At 46.2% G+C, this 17,847-nt stretch overlaps 1 protein-coding gene across 1 annotated transcript in view; it reads left to right on the top strand.

Annotated features, from left to right (window-relative positions):
• Window positions 1–17,847, top strand: part of schip1 (schwannomin interacting protein 1) — a 1,157,911-nt gene that overhangs the window by 325,612 nt on the left and 814,452 nt on the right. The window contains exon 4 of the mRNA XM_072474483.1: window positions 4,267–4,417. Within this exon, the coding sequence (XP_072330584.1) occupies window positions 4,267–4,417 (151 nt within the window). The remainder of the gene's footprint in view (window positions 1–4,266; window positions 4,418–17,847) is intronic.

The following is a 17,847-nucleotide window of genomic DNA, read 5'->3' as shown; positions in this document are numbered from 1 at the left end:
ATAAGGACTCCTGACAGTGCCCTGATCCACAGCCTTCTCGGGCTCTGGGACATCCACCCATGTGCATCCCCCTATGTGAGTGCCATTTCAATGAGCATCACTCCCTCTGTCACACAATAGCCTCTTCACCACAGTTGTCCTTCTCAACTCCGCTGAATGAAGAACCTCGACCCTTGAGAGCCTCATTGGACCACATGACTCCCCCAAGGGAAAGGAATGAGGACTATTGAGTACATTCAATGGTCCTGCATTCTGACCTCATGGGGGAACAAAACACTGCCACCCCCCATCTCCATGACAAATGAGTGACCTCGCCATTGGGGGCCGTGTCGGTGTCACCTTTTTGTTATGGAGATGGGAGCATTAGCCTTGGAGTTTAAATATTGGGGGCTAGGTTTCTAACTATTTTGATAAACACAAATAACCAAGTAAATAAAATCACTTAAACTGTGGGACAAGTTAAACTCAAACCACCTATGCAAAGAATTAACAATTGGGTGCCAATCAGTTTCATATTCATGCATTGCAAAGCTGACTAGATTGGCACAGCCTACTCGTCAAGGAAGGGTCAGGGAGCTGAAGTCAAAGAGAAAATGCTGGAAAATTTCAGCAGGTCTGGCAGCATCTGTAGGGGGAGAAAAGAGCAAACTTTTCGAGTTCAGATGACCCTGACAAAGGCATTTTGGCATTTTCTCTATGGTTTCAGATTCCAGCATCCGCAGTAATTTGCTGTTATAAGGGTCAGGGAGCTGATTAAGCAAATGCCCTTCTGGCAGGTGAGCCACACCTGATGCATGTGAAGACTGCAATTTACAGTCAACTTCATCCCTAGAGGGCACCCTCATTCCCCCTCCCCCCTCCCGCACTCATGGACTGTGAATTAAACAAGCTTTCCAACTTGAACCACCCATACACTGATTCCTGAGAGCCTGGCATCCATAACCAGTGGCCTTGGACATTGATAGAGCTTATGCTCCCTGGCTTCAAAGTGCAGCTTAAATGTGGGGGTCCATTCTGACTGCATTCATCCTCCCTGCTATGTGAGGTTCTTCATAGATACTTGGATACATAGAAGATGGGAGCAGGAGGAGGCCTTAAGGCCTTTCGAGCCTGCTCCGCCATTCATCACTACAATAGCTGATCATACAACTCAATAGCCTGATCCTGCTTTCTCCCCATAGCCATCATAAGTCTGGAAACCACCCCTTGTTAGAGTTCGTCACTCTGCCCATGCCGCCTGGCATCTCATGGGACCTCACTCAATGACCTCACAGCCCCCCCCCCCTTGTGCTGATCCTGTGTATTCATCTCCTCCCACCCACTTTCCAGCTGCAAGTCTGGAAGGGTAACCCCTCAGCGGTTATACTGCCACAAGCCCAGCAAGCTGGACACGGGACGCAATGCCCACAAACAAGCCACCAGACCCCTATAAAACTAGAGGCTCACAGCCATGAAGAGCCACGAAGGCCTGCACGTGGCCCCACCCCCTAAGATGCTGATACTGAAACCCCTCCTGGGCCCCGGGTTGAACTTATCTGGGTCCCCTACATCCTCTCCAGTGCCCCTCTGGAGTTGGCACCCTGGAGGGTGATGGCGACCTGAGCGCTCACCTTCGATATGTCCTTTGGAGGTGAGGTCAGCACATTCTCACTTTTATACAGCTGTTGTCAATCGCACCGGTGTGATGTCACGCCGGCGACCGATTAGCATTTATTTCACCAGAATTACAATAATTGCATTTAAAGTCAGTGATTTATTGGTGGGGGAGTCCTGACGGGAGGATTTGCTAATGAAATGATCATGTATTAAAATGAGGTTCCCAACCTTCCATGGCGGGATTCCCGCCATCGAGGATCCCATTTATTGATTCTCACTGTATTTTGCACCCACGCCGCTGTTCTCGCTGATGGCTAATGCAGGCTAAATAAACACTGTCCTCTGAATGTGAGGGAACATAGGTGGGGAAGCACACTAATTATATCAAAATTAATTGAAATGCGTTGAAATGATGTTCCAGCCCTCAGTACCTCACCAACAATGGGTGGGAAAATTGGAAAACGAGATCTTGCCGCTGTCGTTTCTAGTTCTTGTGAAATTTTGCACCATGCCACCATTTGTGCTCACCGATTAACACGGGCGCAAAATCATCCATATAGTTTCAGAATGTCTGTACCTGGAATGTCCCATGTGAACATCCCTCAAAATATCTCTAACATAAATAAAGATGCTCATCATACCTCTAAAACTGTACTAAAGTGTAAGGTAGGATAAACAGAGAAAGGCAGAACAGAGAAAGATTAGAGGGGATAAATCACTGACTTTAAATGCAATTAGTGTAATTCTGGTGAAATAATCAATATAAACTATACTCATTTAAATCATACTTATCCTAAAAAAGAATAAGATTGGCGCAGGTTATTGATCCATGTGCAGCAGCAGTCCCAGAGTTTCTGGTTTATTGCTTGATTGATTTATGTTTTGATGTACGCTTTTGCTTAATCCGGGTAAATTCATTCATTAAAGCTCTCACATTTACTCTTTGAGCATCTGCCACTGAACAAAATTAACTAGCACTGCCTTCAAATGAATTAATGCACTTGGCAACAAGACTATCTTCACAGATTCTACGCAATATCTGCATGCTAATAATTTATTGCTGTGGCCAATAAATTAGGCTTTGCACTGTTGGGAATTGTTTAAAGGAGGTGTTTATAGAAAGCTGTAAACAGCAGTCACTGTTTCTGATGGCACACAAGAGTTAAGTTGACAATTATTGCAGCATTCTTCAGTGGAGGTTGGGAGCAGGATGTAGAGGTAAGGTAAGGATCATAAAATGTTGAATTATTAGTGAAAAAGAATGAGATTAGATTGAACACATCGGGACTAATTTTCCTGCTTTTCAATTGCCTCCTGTGTACGTCATCCATGTATCTGACTGGTGCTCTGCTGAGCACTGCTCCATTTCTGCTGCTTGGGGCATTTCAATTATACACTCATATTTTGAGGGAGTGTGGAATCTGAGACAGTAGTAGTCCTTATTGGTCCCCATGGGAATTTTGAATCTGTGACTGTTCCTGTTGACATTAATATCCTCCTTCCCTCATCACCACCCATCAACACAACGTAACCATACTACTTCAAATAGCTTTTAACATCGGTGGCCCATTAAAAAGCTCCTTCAGTCTCCAGTTATAACCTAGGAACAATTGTCCAGCTTTTACTGACATCCTTCAAATTATGCCTTCACCCAACATTGGGTCCAAGAAATGCTGTGTCTTTTAAATAGCCCCACCTGCAGTCAGGTTGGAACCTCACAGCCCTACCCATTTGGGTCAGAGAAATGTGTATCATGAACAACAGAGGTTGGCATAACACACCACCAATTTAGTGTTAACCACTGATTTCAGTGAACCTCATAACATTAAGTGTTGCTAACTCATGATGCTGTTTAATATCTGCTTTGCCTGGAGTGGTGCAGTCATGACTGAAAATTCAATGGGTGGCAACTGATGTTAGGTACAAGTGGCAGATTTTGAGGTGGTCCTTGAAGGTGGGGAGCGAGAAAGCCAACCGAAAGGGCTTAGAGAACGAGAGTGCAACCAAAACAGCTGATGGCTCTGCAGCTCCAAGCATGATTGAAGATCAGAGGAGGCCTCAATCAGAAGGATTGTAGATTCAAACGGAAGTAGAGAACTAAACATGATTGCAGAGATTGAAAGGGGTGAGGCAATGGAGAGATTTGTAGAAGAGGTGAAGGGCATGCGGCGGGTGAAGGTTAATGAGGAAGGGATTAGAGGGAAACGGGATTCCGTGGATGCAGAGAGTGCACTGTGGTTGCCAATTTGTGGAGGGCAGTCTGGGGTATGCAGGAAAGGAGCATGCTGCAGATTTGAAAGATCTTGCAGGAGCAAACAAGAGTGCGGAGACATTAGTTTTCAGGGCAGCAGCAATGATGTTCAGGCAGTGGACAAGGAGAAATGGCTACAGAGTGTAAGTGGAACAATTTATGTGAAACCATGTGTCCATGGTTCAGTGTATCTGGAACAAATGAGAAATAGTCCTACCAGTCTGTGCGGTGTTTTAAAACAGATCGTCCCCTCTTGCTTTAACCTCCTGCCAGGCGTCTCCATTCTGTCCTTTATGACCCACCTTAAAAAAAACACATTTCTTTGACCAAGATTCTAAGGGCCCCTCCTCATCTCTACTTATAATTATTGTCAATACATTTCCTCTGGTGACATTTGAATTTATATTTTAAAAATATAGCATTCAGCGAGCATGGCGTGAGTACCTGCAGCGCCAGGAGCCCCTCCGACACAGCTGCATGGAGAAACGGAGTCCCTCACCACCTTCCGTGTCATCAGGAAAGATGAGCACTTCTATCAGCATGAACACTGTCTCTGATGGCAGCACTCCTGTAAGTGACCACCCTTTCCTTTGTTTAGCTCTGCCACCTGCTGGATATGGTCAGCAAAATGCTGAGAATCAATTAACTGAACCGAAGGTATTCGGATTGTTGCACTGATGATAATTACTTTGCATTTTAACCGAGTTATTTGTTTGGATTTGCTTGCTTCATTCTATTCTGTGTCCGGAGTTCTCAATGTTTTGCTGCCCTTGGTGTTTGTGGAATGCAATCCACTGAAGGCTGTTTGAAAAGGATTGCTTACTTCTCCCAATGCTGTAAATGATGAACATCCGTCACTGTGCTAAGAATCAGCTAAGTGTCATCAGGTACAACCTGATGTTGAAATCAACAGCGGAGCAGCTTTGTTACCATTTCTTCATGTAAGGGACATGATTTTACTGGCACAAAATGCAGGAATCAAGATCAGTCTTTCTGGAATTGTATATGGAATCTGTGAAAATGTAACGGCTAACAGTTCAGTAGTGAACTGTTAAATGTGCCACCTTTTGGGTGAGAGGTCAAACAAAGATCGTGCCTACCCTCTTGACTGGTTGTAAAAGATCTGGCTGAGTTATACCTGAGAATACTTAACATTGACTGTATACTGGAAACACAAAATGTTTCACTGCCCTGCAGCAAGGCCATAACTTTGAACAAAACAAAGTTTACACAGAAGTGAACACAAAAAGATCCTCTATAGGGTGATGGGTTTGTTTCATTTTGGGTGTTAGGCTGAGTACCAGAATATTACTTTCTTGGTCTTTTTCAATTTGGGATTTTGTGTTGTGTTATCCCAGGTGGTTTTATATGATTCAATTGCAGTATCCTGTTGCTGGTAGTCATCTTTTCTTTGGGCTTTTATTAGGCTGGGCTTTTTTTGGACAGGGCAGATGTCCCACTGCAGGAGCTGAAGAGGGGAAGGGTGGTGGTGGGGTGGGGGGGGGGGGGGGGGGGGGGGACAGCATCAGGAAAGGGGGAGGGGTGTTGGGGGCACCCTGCTTTGCCAGAGCCTGGGATCAGGCTCGACCCCAAGAGCTGTCAGCCCAATGAGAAAGCCGGCAACTCAACAGCCTCAACAACACCACCGAGAGTAGTGGCCAATACTGTGTCTGCACCCAGGGAAAGAGAGTACATTGATGGACACCCACTCTCAAAGTAAGGTAGTGTGTGGCTCCAGGGCTAGCCTGGCAGGCTATTTAATAACGGATATAAATGCATTAGAAGCAGTTCTGAAAAGGTTCACTCAGCTGATTCCTCGAATGAGGGGGTTATCCTATGAAGAAAAGTTGGACAGGTCGGGCCTGTATCCATTAGATTTTAGTAGAATGAGAGGTGGCCTCATTGAAATATATAAGATCCCGAAGGGACGTAACCGTGAATGTTTCCTCTTGTGGAGATGTGCAGACATTTTTTTTTACAGGCTTGTGAGCCTGTTGAACACTCTTCCCCGGAGAGCAGAGAAGATCATTTAATGTTTTTGAAGCTGAATTAGAAAGATTTTTGATTGACAAGGGAATCAGAGGGTGGAGAAAGGAAAGAGGAGTTGTGGCCGACAGTGAGATCAACCATGACCTTATTTAATGGCGCAGGCTCGAGGGGTAGGCAGTGCCAATGCCATGCTGGCAGGGCTTTTCATGGGTCAAACTATGCCCAGAAAAGAGGCAGCTTCCACTCTCTGAAGCCTGCTGGGAGATGTCCCAGATTTGACCGGATGGTAAAGTACCAGTGAAGGCAGGAAGAAGCCCTAATCATCTCAATTGAATTCCGGGCAGACAAGCTGCTGTGAGTTTGCCACTGCTGGGAAAATGGCATGACAGCGGGAAGGTGTTGGGCACACAATCCAATGCCTTCCAACCTCATTGTTACAGCCTTCCCACCTCGGATCCCTGCCTCCAAAGGCCTCATAAAATCCCGGCCATTGTTTCAGGGGGTTAGTGTTTAAATTTAGTCTCCTGAATTCTTGTGCAGTGAAATAAAAAACATTACAATGTTTCCGTTTCACATGAACATTAAAACTAAATTAATATTTTGTAACTAATGCCAGCTCAGGTAGAAATTAATTTCTTAACTGCGCTTTGTTAGTATTTGACAAATGTCGTCAACAGATTTCGAAACTATCATCTGCGTGCAAATAATTATTTGGTAATGCTTAGAACATCAATCTCCTCCAGCCTTAAATTTCTATCAAAGTGTAATTTTCTTACCCTGCGTTGTGGAGAATTAAAAAAAATATTTGTTCTAGATGATCCCAGCTGCTCGCCCCAAAGTGGAGTAGCCATTTATGCGATGAAATGCGATTATGGAACCTTTGTTTCCTTATGGTTGTAGTAACTCACATCTTAGGCTCACATCCACAATTAGAATTACCCTATTCTGTATCTAGTAAGATGGCCCATGTATTTTCATTTCAGTTGAGAGCATTTCAGACCCTTTTTTTCAGTAATGGAGGAGTGGAGGGGCTATCATTTATAGCGCAACTAACATATCTGACAGTATCATGTGTAAAGGCTGTTGTTAGAAACGACAGCTACGATGTTCTTACCCATTGTGAATGAAAACATTGAGCATGTGAAATTGGTGTTCACATTGACTTTGTGACTGAAGGGAAGTATGAGCCTATTTGAGTGTCAGATGGAAGAGTGAATGGACCTGGGAGCATAATCTTCCATTTACCCCCTGATCAACAGACATTGATTCAAAGTAGCAGGTGAGTCACAAGGGAAGCGTACCTTTTTTCTCATTTCATATTCTCCATAAGCATCTTAAACAATTAAAAGGTGATTCATTCTCACAGATCTTTGTGCAAGACCTAATTATGAATAGCAGCGTGATTGCCAATCTTCATCTCCAATCACAAGTGGATATTCAGCAGGAGTTACGAGCTCAGATGTATTGTCAAGACAGCCTTCCATTGCATGTCAAATAGTCCAAATCAGAAAGAAAAATTAGCACATTTGTTGCAGTGCCAAGGTAACTATTTCACATTTTCAATTTCTACCATTCATTTTCATCGAACAGAAATAAGTTTTTAATCCTATCCACATGGTTCTGCTCTCTGCATTTTTAGGGAAAATATTTAAGCCGTAATGAATATGTGGAATGATGACTATTGACTAATCATGTTTATAATGCGCTTACTCAAACCAAATTGATTACATCCCACCGGCAAATGATATTGTTGAGTTAACTTTCTTCATATCCATTGATAATTGAATAATTTCTCAGAGTATAATTCATTATATAATTAAATATCCATGTGTGTGACCCTATCAAGAAATTTTTAATGTTACTTTTGGAACGGCGGACTGTAATTTAACCTGTGGAGAGAGAAGGGAGCTAACGTTTCGAGTCTGACCGTCTCTGTCAAAGCTGGAGAGTATTGGAAATAGGGTCAGATTTATACTGTTGTGTGTGTCCGGGGGGGGGGGGGGGGGGGGGGGGAGCGGTGGGGCTGGATAGGGGGCCAGCGATAGGTGGAGATTAACAAAGGTGTTGTGGACAGAAAGGGAATGTAAATGGGGGTGATTAAGGCTAAGAAGGATGCTGATAGTGGCACAAAAAGAGATTAGAATGTGGTACTGGCAGAACAAAGATGAGCAGTGTGTCAACAGGAACAGGGAACAGGTGGTTCAAGTGGGAGGGGGGGGAGACAATGGTGAGGGGAAAACAGATCAATGGAAGAAACAAAAATAAAGTGATAGAAACACAAATGGGGTGAAGGTGGAGGAGAGAGTTCACAGTCTGACATTATTGAACTCAATGTTTTTCTTTTTATAAGTTCAGAGTGCCCAATTGTTTTTTTCCAATTAAGGGACAATTTAGCGTGGCCAATCCACCTACCTTGGCACATCTTTGAGTTGTGGGGGTGAGACCCATGCAGACACGGGGAGAATGTACATACTCCACATGGACAGTGACCATGTGCCGGGATCGAACCCAGGTCCTCGGCGCTGTGAGGCAGCAGTGCTAACCACTGTGTCACCATGCCGCCCCTTTTGAACTCATTGTCAAGTCCGTAAGACTGTGACGTGCTTAATCGGAAGATGAGGTGCTGTTCCTCCAGTTTATGCTGGGCTTCACTGGAACATGGCAGCAGGCCAAGGATGAACATGTGGACATGAGAGCAGGACGATGAGTTGAAATGGCAAGCGGCAGAATGGTTTGGGTCCTGTTTGCGGACAGACCGAAGGTGTTCTGCAAAGCGGTCACCCAATGTGCCTTTAGGCTCTCCAATGTAGAGTAGATCGCATTAGGAGCAGCAAATGCAATAGACCAGATTGAAGGAGGTGCAAGTGAAGCACTGCCTCACTTGAAAAGAGTGTTTAGGCCCTCAGATGGTGAGCAGGGAGGAAGTAAAGGGGCAGGTGTTACACCTTCTGCGATTGCATGGGAAGATGCTGTGAGAAGAGAGTGAGCTATTGGTGCTGTGGTAGGAGGGAACGGTCCCTGTGAAATGCTGACAAGGGAAATGAGGGGAAGATGTATTTGGTGGCATCAGGGTGGAGTTGGCGCAACTGGTGAAGAATTAATTTTTGAATGCGGAGGCTGGTGGGGTGAAAGATGAGGACAGGGGGGACCTTATCCTGGTTGCTGAAGGGACAGGAAGGGGTGAGAGCAAGGTGCAGGAGATGGGTGGAAACCATAGTCGGTGGAAACCAAGATTAAGGAAGAATGAAGACATATCAGCAGCACCGTTTTGGAAAGTTGCTTCATCGGTACAGATGCAATGGAGGCGACGGTACTGGGAGAATGGGATGCAGTCCTGACAGGATGTGGGGTTTGAAGAGATGTAGGCGAGGTATCTGTGGGAGTCAGAGGGTTTGGATGTGGGTAATGGATATTAGTGGACAGTCTATCTCCAGAAATTGAAATAGAAAGGTCAAGGAAGGGAAGGGAGGTGTCGCAGATGGACCATGTGAAGGTGATACAGGGGTGGAAATTGGAAGAAAAATTAATAAATATTTCCAGCACCAGATGGGAACATGAAACGGCCCCGAAACAGCCGTCGATGTGCCGAAAAAAGAGTTGTGGGACGGGGCCAGAATAGGGCTGGAACAGGGAATGTTCCATTACCCCATAAACAGACAGGCAAAACTGCGACTCATGTGGGTCCCAATAGCCACACCTTTGGTCTGGAGGAAATGAGACATAGGATCATACAGTGCAGAAGGAGGCCATTCGACCCATCGAGTGTGCACCGACCACCCTACTTAGGCCGAATCCCCCATCCTATTCCTGCAACACCACCATAAGGGGCAATTTAGCATGGCCAATCCATCTAACCTGCTCACCTTTGGACTGTGGGAGGAAATCGGAGCACCTGGAGGAAACCCAGGCAGACATGGGGAGAAAGGGCACCCGAGAATGGAATTGAACCCGGGTACCTCATGATGTGAGGCAGCAGTGCTAACCACTGTGCCGCTTTGCTGCCTCAATGTTGAAGGAGAAATTGTTCAGTAAGAGGACAAAGAGAGGATGGAGGAGAGGTGTGGGGGATGAGATTATTCAGGCCTCTGTTCGCGGAAAAAATGGAGAACCCTCAGACCACCCTGGTGGGGAATGGAAGTATAGAGTGATTGGCCATCTATGGTAAAGAGGAGGTGGTTAGGGCCAGGGAAATGAAAGTTGTTGATATGATGTAGGGCATCAGAGAAATCGTGGATGTAGGTGGGAAGGTACTGGACAAGAGGAGAGAGTATGTAATCAAGATAGGAAGATAGGAGTGGGGCAGGAACAGGTTGACAAGATGGGACAATCCTGTTTGGGGATTCTGGGGAGGAGGTAGAAGCGGGCTGTCCAGGGTTGGGAGATTATGAGGTTGGAAGCTGTGGAGGGCAGCTCTCCAGAGGAGATGAAGTTAGTGACAGTCCTGGAAACAATGGCTTGATGCTCATGGTCCGGGGGGAGGTTTTAGAAAGTTTCTGAGCATTGGCATTCAGTCTCTGCGAGGTAGTGGTCACTAGACCATAGAATTTACAGTGCAGAAGGAGGCCATTCGGCCCATTGAGTCTGCACCGGCCCTTGGAAAGAGCACCCAGCTATGACACCGAGATTGTGACCGCCGCTGGTATCATGCCAAATCGCAATTCTCCGGTGCCTCGACAGCAGCGTCAATGTGTTCCACTCCGCACATACAGTAAAACCATTGGCATATTATTGGTGGGCCTGACCCGGTATTCTCCGAGGCCTCTGAGATTCTCCGCCTCCACTGGGGGGAGTTCCCGATGGGCAGGCTCGATGGCTGCTGAGGGGAGGGGGAGGGGGTATGGAAACTGTTCAACATCGCCATAGTTTGCTGACAGTTGTGCCGCTGTCCACGGAGCTTCTGCCAGGACTGAGGGTAGTATCGGGTGGGATGGCCAGGAGGTGGACTGTGTGGTTGGGGTGGACAGGCACGGAACATTACTGCCGCAATCTGCCAGGCAGCCACGCGGCTGCGATTGCTACTGACTGCCCACTGTGAACTTAGTGCCACGGGTCATATGGGTGTTCCCAGGCCACCCCTCTAGATACCCTCTGGCCCCAACTGACCAATCAACATAATGGGCACACTCCAGCAGAGCCAGTGCCATTTTATTGGCTGGGATGAGTGTGTGTGGGGAGTGGAATGGTCATATGGGGCTGCAACTTGTCAGCCTCTCGAGTGCAAATCCTGACCCCGGCGAATACCTACACCATTTTCCATTGGAATCAATTGTGTTCCACGTGTCGCCAGTGCTAGCCCCAACTGGTCCAGGTGCGGTGCCAGTTTTGCTGCCGTAGAATTCCACTAATCCTGTCCCGGCATCAACACTTAGTCTCAGGAACAGAGAATCCGGCCGATTGATTCCAGATCTCTCCAGCTTTGATGAGACATTCAGACTCAAAACATTAGCTCCCTTCCCTCTCCACAGATGCTGACACACCTGTTGCGATTGTCCAGTATTTCCTGTTTTGTGTCAGATTCCAGCATCTGCAGTAATTTGCGTTTATCTTGTAATTTAACCTTTATGTTTCATTAACAAACTTACAATGAACTTAGTTAATTCATTCACTATCCACACCCATTATGATATGAATGATTACTTTCCTAATTTACTTGGATCACTTCAGGACTACGGCCTACTCCACAGTAAGGTTAATATGTTGATCGCGATCTAAGACTTGCCTCTGCAGTGGCTGTATGAGACAAATGGAGGAATATACAACAGACACCTAGTGAAAGATCTGTTATGGAAGACTGTACAGCAACTGATTGTTGAATTCAGACAACATCCTGTTTCCATGGTGGCCTGTCCAGACTAACTTGAACATAGCTTGTGCTGCGCTACAATTGTTTTGTAATAGATTACCTTTTAGATCCAAGGATTTGTACCACGTTCCTGCTGGGGCAGCACGGTAGCATAGTGGTTAGCACTGTGCCTTCATAGTGCCAGGGTCCCATGTTGGATTCCCTGCTGGGTCACTCTGTGCGGAGTCTGCACGTTCTCCCCGTGTCTGCGTGAATTTCTTCGGGTGCTCCGGTTTTCTCCCACAATCCAAAGACATGCAGGTTAGGTGGATTGGCCATCCTAAATTGCCTTTCGTGTACAAAAAGGACAGGAGGGGTTATTGGGTTAGGGGGATAGGGTGGAAGACAGGGCTTAAGTGGGTCGGTGCAGACTCGATGGGCCGAATGGCCTCCTGCCCTGTATGATCTATGTTCCGTATATCATAAGATAATGTTAAGAAATTGGAATGTTGAGCATTTTATTTTCTTGATTTTCTGAGATATCTTTAAAAGAGTTGATTTGCAGTCCAGGTTTTCAACCTACCCATTGAACTAGCATTAATCAAAAGTGGAGGTGGATTTGAGACCAGGAAGGGATCAGCCATGACCTGATTGAATGGCAGAGCGGGCTCGAAGGGCTGAATTACCTACTTTTGTATTCGTTCATGGGATGTGGGTGCCGCTGCCTGGGCCAGCATTTATTGCCCAACCCTTCTGCTTCTAATTCCTGTGCTTCTATTGTTCAATGAGCAGCCTGACTAAGATTAGATCATTTGAATAATTTTCCATGTCCTATGTAATTTAGGAAAATATGAACACATGAATTAGGAGAAGGAGTAGGCCACTTGGCCCCTTGAACATGCTCCACTATTTAATAAGATCCGATTGTAACTTCAACCCACATTCCTGTCTACCCCCGATAACCTTTCACTCCCTTGTTAATCAATCTAGCTCTACCTTAAAAATATTCAAAGACTGCTTCCAGTGTCTTTTGAGAATGAGCAACCCTTATTTTTAAACAGTTCTACATTCTCCGATGAGAGGAAACACCCGCTCCACATCAATCTTCTCAATACCCCTCAGGATCTTACCTTTCCTCATAATCCAATCCACCCATTCATGGTATTAGTCAGGTAAACCTTCTCTGAGCTGCTTCTAAAGCATTTACATATTTCCTTAAATAAGGAGACAAATACTGTACCCAGTACTCGAGGGTAAGGGGGGGGGGGCGCAATGGAAAGGGTGGGGAGAGGGTCTGGGAGAGGTGGGGAGAGAAGGGTGGCACAATCAGGAGAGTGGGGCAGTTGGGAACACTTATGTACATCGTTAAAATCTGTTTGACCTCGACCAATATGGCATTTTGGCATTTTCCTCCGCAATGCGGGGTGAGCAACAATCCCATGTCCCATCTCCCCAGTCATGGAGGTCCTGCTCCCCCACTCCCCCCCTCCCCCCCCCCACCCCCCCCTCCCCGCCCCCCCCCAGCACACCACGTGCAGGTGATGAGTGTGAGCGAGCACTCAGCAGGCAGGTATGGGTCAGACTATGGCATTGAATGAAGAACTCTGGCGCTGAGCTCTCTGCAGATTATCATCACCCCCTGCCCTCGACCGTGGCCCGTTGACAATGCCGACACAGTCTCATCACCCTGGAGTGATGTTACACATACCCTGGGAGGGTAGGAATTGGTGGGGGGGATGGGGGGAGGGAAGGGGGGGGGGGTTGGGGAGAGGGGAATGATGGATGATGTCACATCCTATGTGAAGTAGGCTTCGGGCTTGCCAGACCCTCACCACTGCCGCCTGTCCTCCATCCGCCGGCAGGTCCTGTTGGCACCTCCCCCCAGGTCCGGCACCTCCTCATCGTCGTCCTCTGAGATGGCAACATGTCCCTCCCGATCCACTGCTATCACGTCGCCCCGCTGCTGTGCCAGGTTGTGGAGGATTCAGCAGATGACCACGGAGTGGGCAGTCCTCTAGGGGGTGTACTGCAGTGCACCACCAGAGGCTTTCAAGGACTCAGAACCGCATTTTGAGGAGTCCAAAGCACTGCTCAATGACAGACCGGGTGGCCGCATGGCCCACGTTGTATCGGGTCTCCGCATCGGTCACCGGCCTCTGTAGTGGCATAATTAACCAAGTCCTCAGCGGGTATACCTTATCCCCCAAGAGCCAACCAGCCATCCTAAGGTGGTCCTCGAAGAGGCCGGAGATGTCCCACTGCCCCAAGATGTAGCTGTCGTGCACACTCCCTGGGAAGCATGCACACACGTGCATGGTCTTCATGTGGTGGTAGCACATAAGCTGGATGTTCAAGGAGTGGAACCCCTTCCTGTTGATGAAGGGCACTCCCAGGTGGCCCACTACGCACAAGGCGACATGAGTGTCATCTATTACCCCCTAGAACTGGGGCAGTCCGGCAATGACGGAGAATCCTGATGCCCAGGCATCTTGTTGGGCCTGGTCCAGTTTATATAGTTTACTCCCCGGGCAAACAGGTCATCTGTGACTTCACGGATTCACTTGTGGGCTGTAGCTTGTGCGATGCAACACAAGTCTCCCTCGAGCCCTGGAATGCTCCTGAGGCGTAGAGGTTCAGGGCTGCAGTGACTTGGACGGTCACCGGGAGCGGGTACCCTCTCCTCCACGTGGTGCCACCTCTGCAAGGACATGGCACAGGTGCCGCACCATCTCCTTGTTAAGGCAGAACCTCCTGAGCAACATGTGCCACTGGCCCTGCCATTAAAACTGGAATGGAAAACCTACCCAACCCACTTCTTAAGTAGCCTGGTCTGGTCCTTGACACGCAAGTCGGTTTCCTGTAAGAAAACAACATCGGAGTTTAGGTCATTGAGATGGGCAAATGCCCTGGACCGTTTTACTGGGCCATTCAGACCCCGAACATTTCAGCTAACCAAAAGAATTGGAGATCTCCCACCACCCCTCAATCCGGAGTCAGCCATTTCCAAAGAGAAATACGAAATTGCAGAGATGCAAACGCAGTATTATAGTTACCAAGTATATATTAATATATGGAAGTAAAATGTGTGCATGTTAGATTTTAATAAAGGTGTAGGAGTGGCGCAGTGGTTAACACTGCTGCCTCACAACAGCAGTGATCCAGGCTTGATTCTGGCCTTGGGTGACTTGTGGAGTTTGCATGTCTCCCCGTGTCTGCGTAGGTTTCCTCCTGGTGCTCCAGTTACCTCCCATTGTCCAAAAGATGTGCAGGTTAGGTGAATTGGTCATGATCAATGTGTGGGGGGTTATGGGGATAGGGCGGGGGAATGGTCCCAGGTATAGTGCTCTTTTGGAGGATCGGCAAAGACTCGATAGGCAGAATGGCCTACTTTTACGCTGTAGGGATTCGATGGAATTTCTTTGATAAGAGAATACAAAAAAAAATGTTTTGATGGAGATCTGAGTGTTCGTGCTTTGGGCTTTAAGATTTCGGAGGTATTCTTTAAAAAAAAACGTAATAACCTTGGGGATTAGGAAATCTCTAAGTTCTATTGCAGATGTATTTTTCTGCATATAAAGCATCTATCAATCTTTAGCTAGTTTAAAATAATCTAATTTTGGACTAGATTTGTTTGCCTCTGCTACATCCTCCTGGGCTTGTGGTACCTCAGTGGAAGCAGCAGATGGCACTCTTGTCTCTTGATAAAATAGGCATGCCCAATACCAAACTAATTCAATTGGATTAAAGGTATTTTCATTACCTGTCCTGGCTGTTTACCATTATAATCACACAGCTTGAACAATCAAGGCAGTATTAGTCAATCCTTTTCACAGTTTAATGCCAATATTCTCATCTTTCGAAAAAAAAGATCCTTCCAATTTATAAGAAGATACTAACATTTTATCATGAATCTCATATTTTAGTTTTCGATGAAAATGTCTTTCAGCCATGTGATTTTATCATTCTACAAGCAGCAATGCCAGAGACTGACCTCATAGGGCCTGGTGTTGAAGCATCAGAGCAAAATCTGCAGGCTACCACACTTAATCAAGAAAGGTGATGGACAATTGGATAACTGTGTGGGACGAGGCAACTCAATAAATGACTGAACACATGTGCCAAGAAAACATTCATCACCTGTGAGACCCCCTGATATGATCATTGTGACTTAAATTTCCACCTGTGAGTGCTACGTCTTGTTACTCCACTACTCCTCATTGACAACTGAATTGCAGGCTGACTGCTTACTTTGATGCCCTGTAGGCCTTGACGGCCTTGGCAGCGTCCTCTGGTCACTGTGTAGGCCCCGTTTGGACAGGAGAGTCCAGGGCACTCCTCAATCATCATGGTCCCTTGCTGGTCCTGGCGTACGCCATCTTCCCGCCCCTGCTGAGGCAGTGCTGAGCCTGTCTCGGCCTGGATTTCACACTGACCAGCTGTTAATTGACCAGCCAGCATGAAATTGATGTTGGGCTGATTGCTGCCGGCAGTAGTTTGCACTTCCACCTCCGGTCCTGTTGATCGTGCTCACTTGACAGCCTGAAACCTCAGGCGCATGTCACACACCATCTTGACTTGCATATGTTGCTGTTCCTTCACCATTATTGGGCTAAAAGCCTGGAATTCCTGGAATACCACCAGCTTAGGAACACAGTTACCACCACAATGACTGCAACAATTCATGGAGAAGCTTCACCGCCACGGGAAATGGAGCTGGAATAATAACTGTGAGCTTGCAAATGTTACGCATATCCTGAGGAAAATTCAACCACTTCAACTAGCATACAATCCAGCTGGTAATCGCATTCTGTGCAAATAAATACTTGACACATCCTTCTTCAATTTGTTCTTTTCAATCTTGAGCCTATACTAACTATGCCTGCTGTGCTGATGTAAGATATAATATTGGAATTATTTTCTTAGTTGTGTAGAATTTAAATATTTCTGTTGATGTGACCTCTTCTGAAGAATGGGAGGACACACGTGAAAGTGGAGCTCAGACCACAAACTGATCAGCCATGTTCTTATTGAATGATAGCACAAGGCTCAAAGGGCAGAATGGCTCACCCCCACCCCGACAGTCCTTCTTCCCATCTTCACCTTATTCTCAATCTGTGTCCCCTAGTTGAAGACCCCCCCACAAGGGGAAGCATCTTCTCAGAATCCCCCCCAATCAAGTCCCATCAGGATCTTAAGATCACATCTCATTGCGCTATAACCCAATGGATAAAGGCCCAGCCTGTTCAACCTTTCTTTGTAATATAGACCCTTTAGCGCACAAAATGATGCATCTGTTAGGGAGTTGATGAGTATAGAGAACTGATGTTACTCTGGAATCACTCTCCAAAGTTGAAAACCTATGATTCAAATACCTCAAAGTAACTCTTTTAGTGAACATGAGGAGTGATTTTAGTTGTGTTGCAAAAGGGGCAGGTGTCCATCATACCCACCCCAAGGCAGCATAAGTGATGAACCTTATTCTTGGTTGAGTCTTATCAGCAGAATATTGAGAGCGGCCAATATTCAACAAACCAGCCTGAGGCTGCAGTTTAAGTATTTTAATAAGACCCCTGTTATGGGCCAGAATTTAGAAAACTCCAAAGTATATCAGGGAGATCACCTGACCTACGAATTTTAATAGATTTTGGTTATGGGGAGCACAAGGGTCCACTCTCCAGGTGTTATGCAACAGAGACCTTAAGTATTTTTGAAACGAAACAATGTTTATTCTATGAACTCAGTTAACATTTTATAAACACACAGTAAACATCTTATCAACTACCAACACACGTAACCCCACAGATACAATACTCTACAGGTAACCCTTAATACCTTTCCTAGTAACATTCATAAGTTAAATCATTTTTTAACAAAGACAGCAGGTTTAAATTCTCTACAGAAACAAGTATTACTTTGAAATCATCAAGTGATCTGGAGACATTCTTTAGAGAGAGAGAGAGAGAGAGAGATACAGCTTCTTGTTTGAATGCAGCTCTCCAACTCAAAACGAAACCAAAAACAGAGCCACAAAGCAGCTTTTCAGCTCAAAACGAAAGTAAAAAGACAGACAGCCCGGCTCCACCAACACATTGACATCACTGCAGCTTTTTGACAAACACCCATTTCTTAAAGGTACATCCATCTGACACCCCCATCTTTTTTGGAAGGAACGCGAGTTACCCATTTCGAAGACCACCCGAAAGTTGAATCATGGAATGATACAGCACAG

The sequence above is a fragment of the Scyliorhinus torazame genome, chromosome 14 (genome assembly GCF_047496885.1).
Source record: "Scyliorhinus torazame isolate Kashiwa2021f chromosome 14, sScyTor2.1, whole genome shotgun sequence".
Lineage (NCBI taxonomy): Eukaryota > Metazoa > Chordata > Chondrichthyes > Carcharhiniformes > Scyliorhinidae > Scyliorhinus > Scyliorhinus torazame.
The sequence above is the reverse complement of the archived record's forward strand: the minus strand, read 5'-3'. Positions and strand labels throughout refer to the sequence as shown.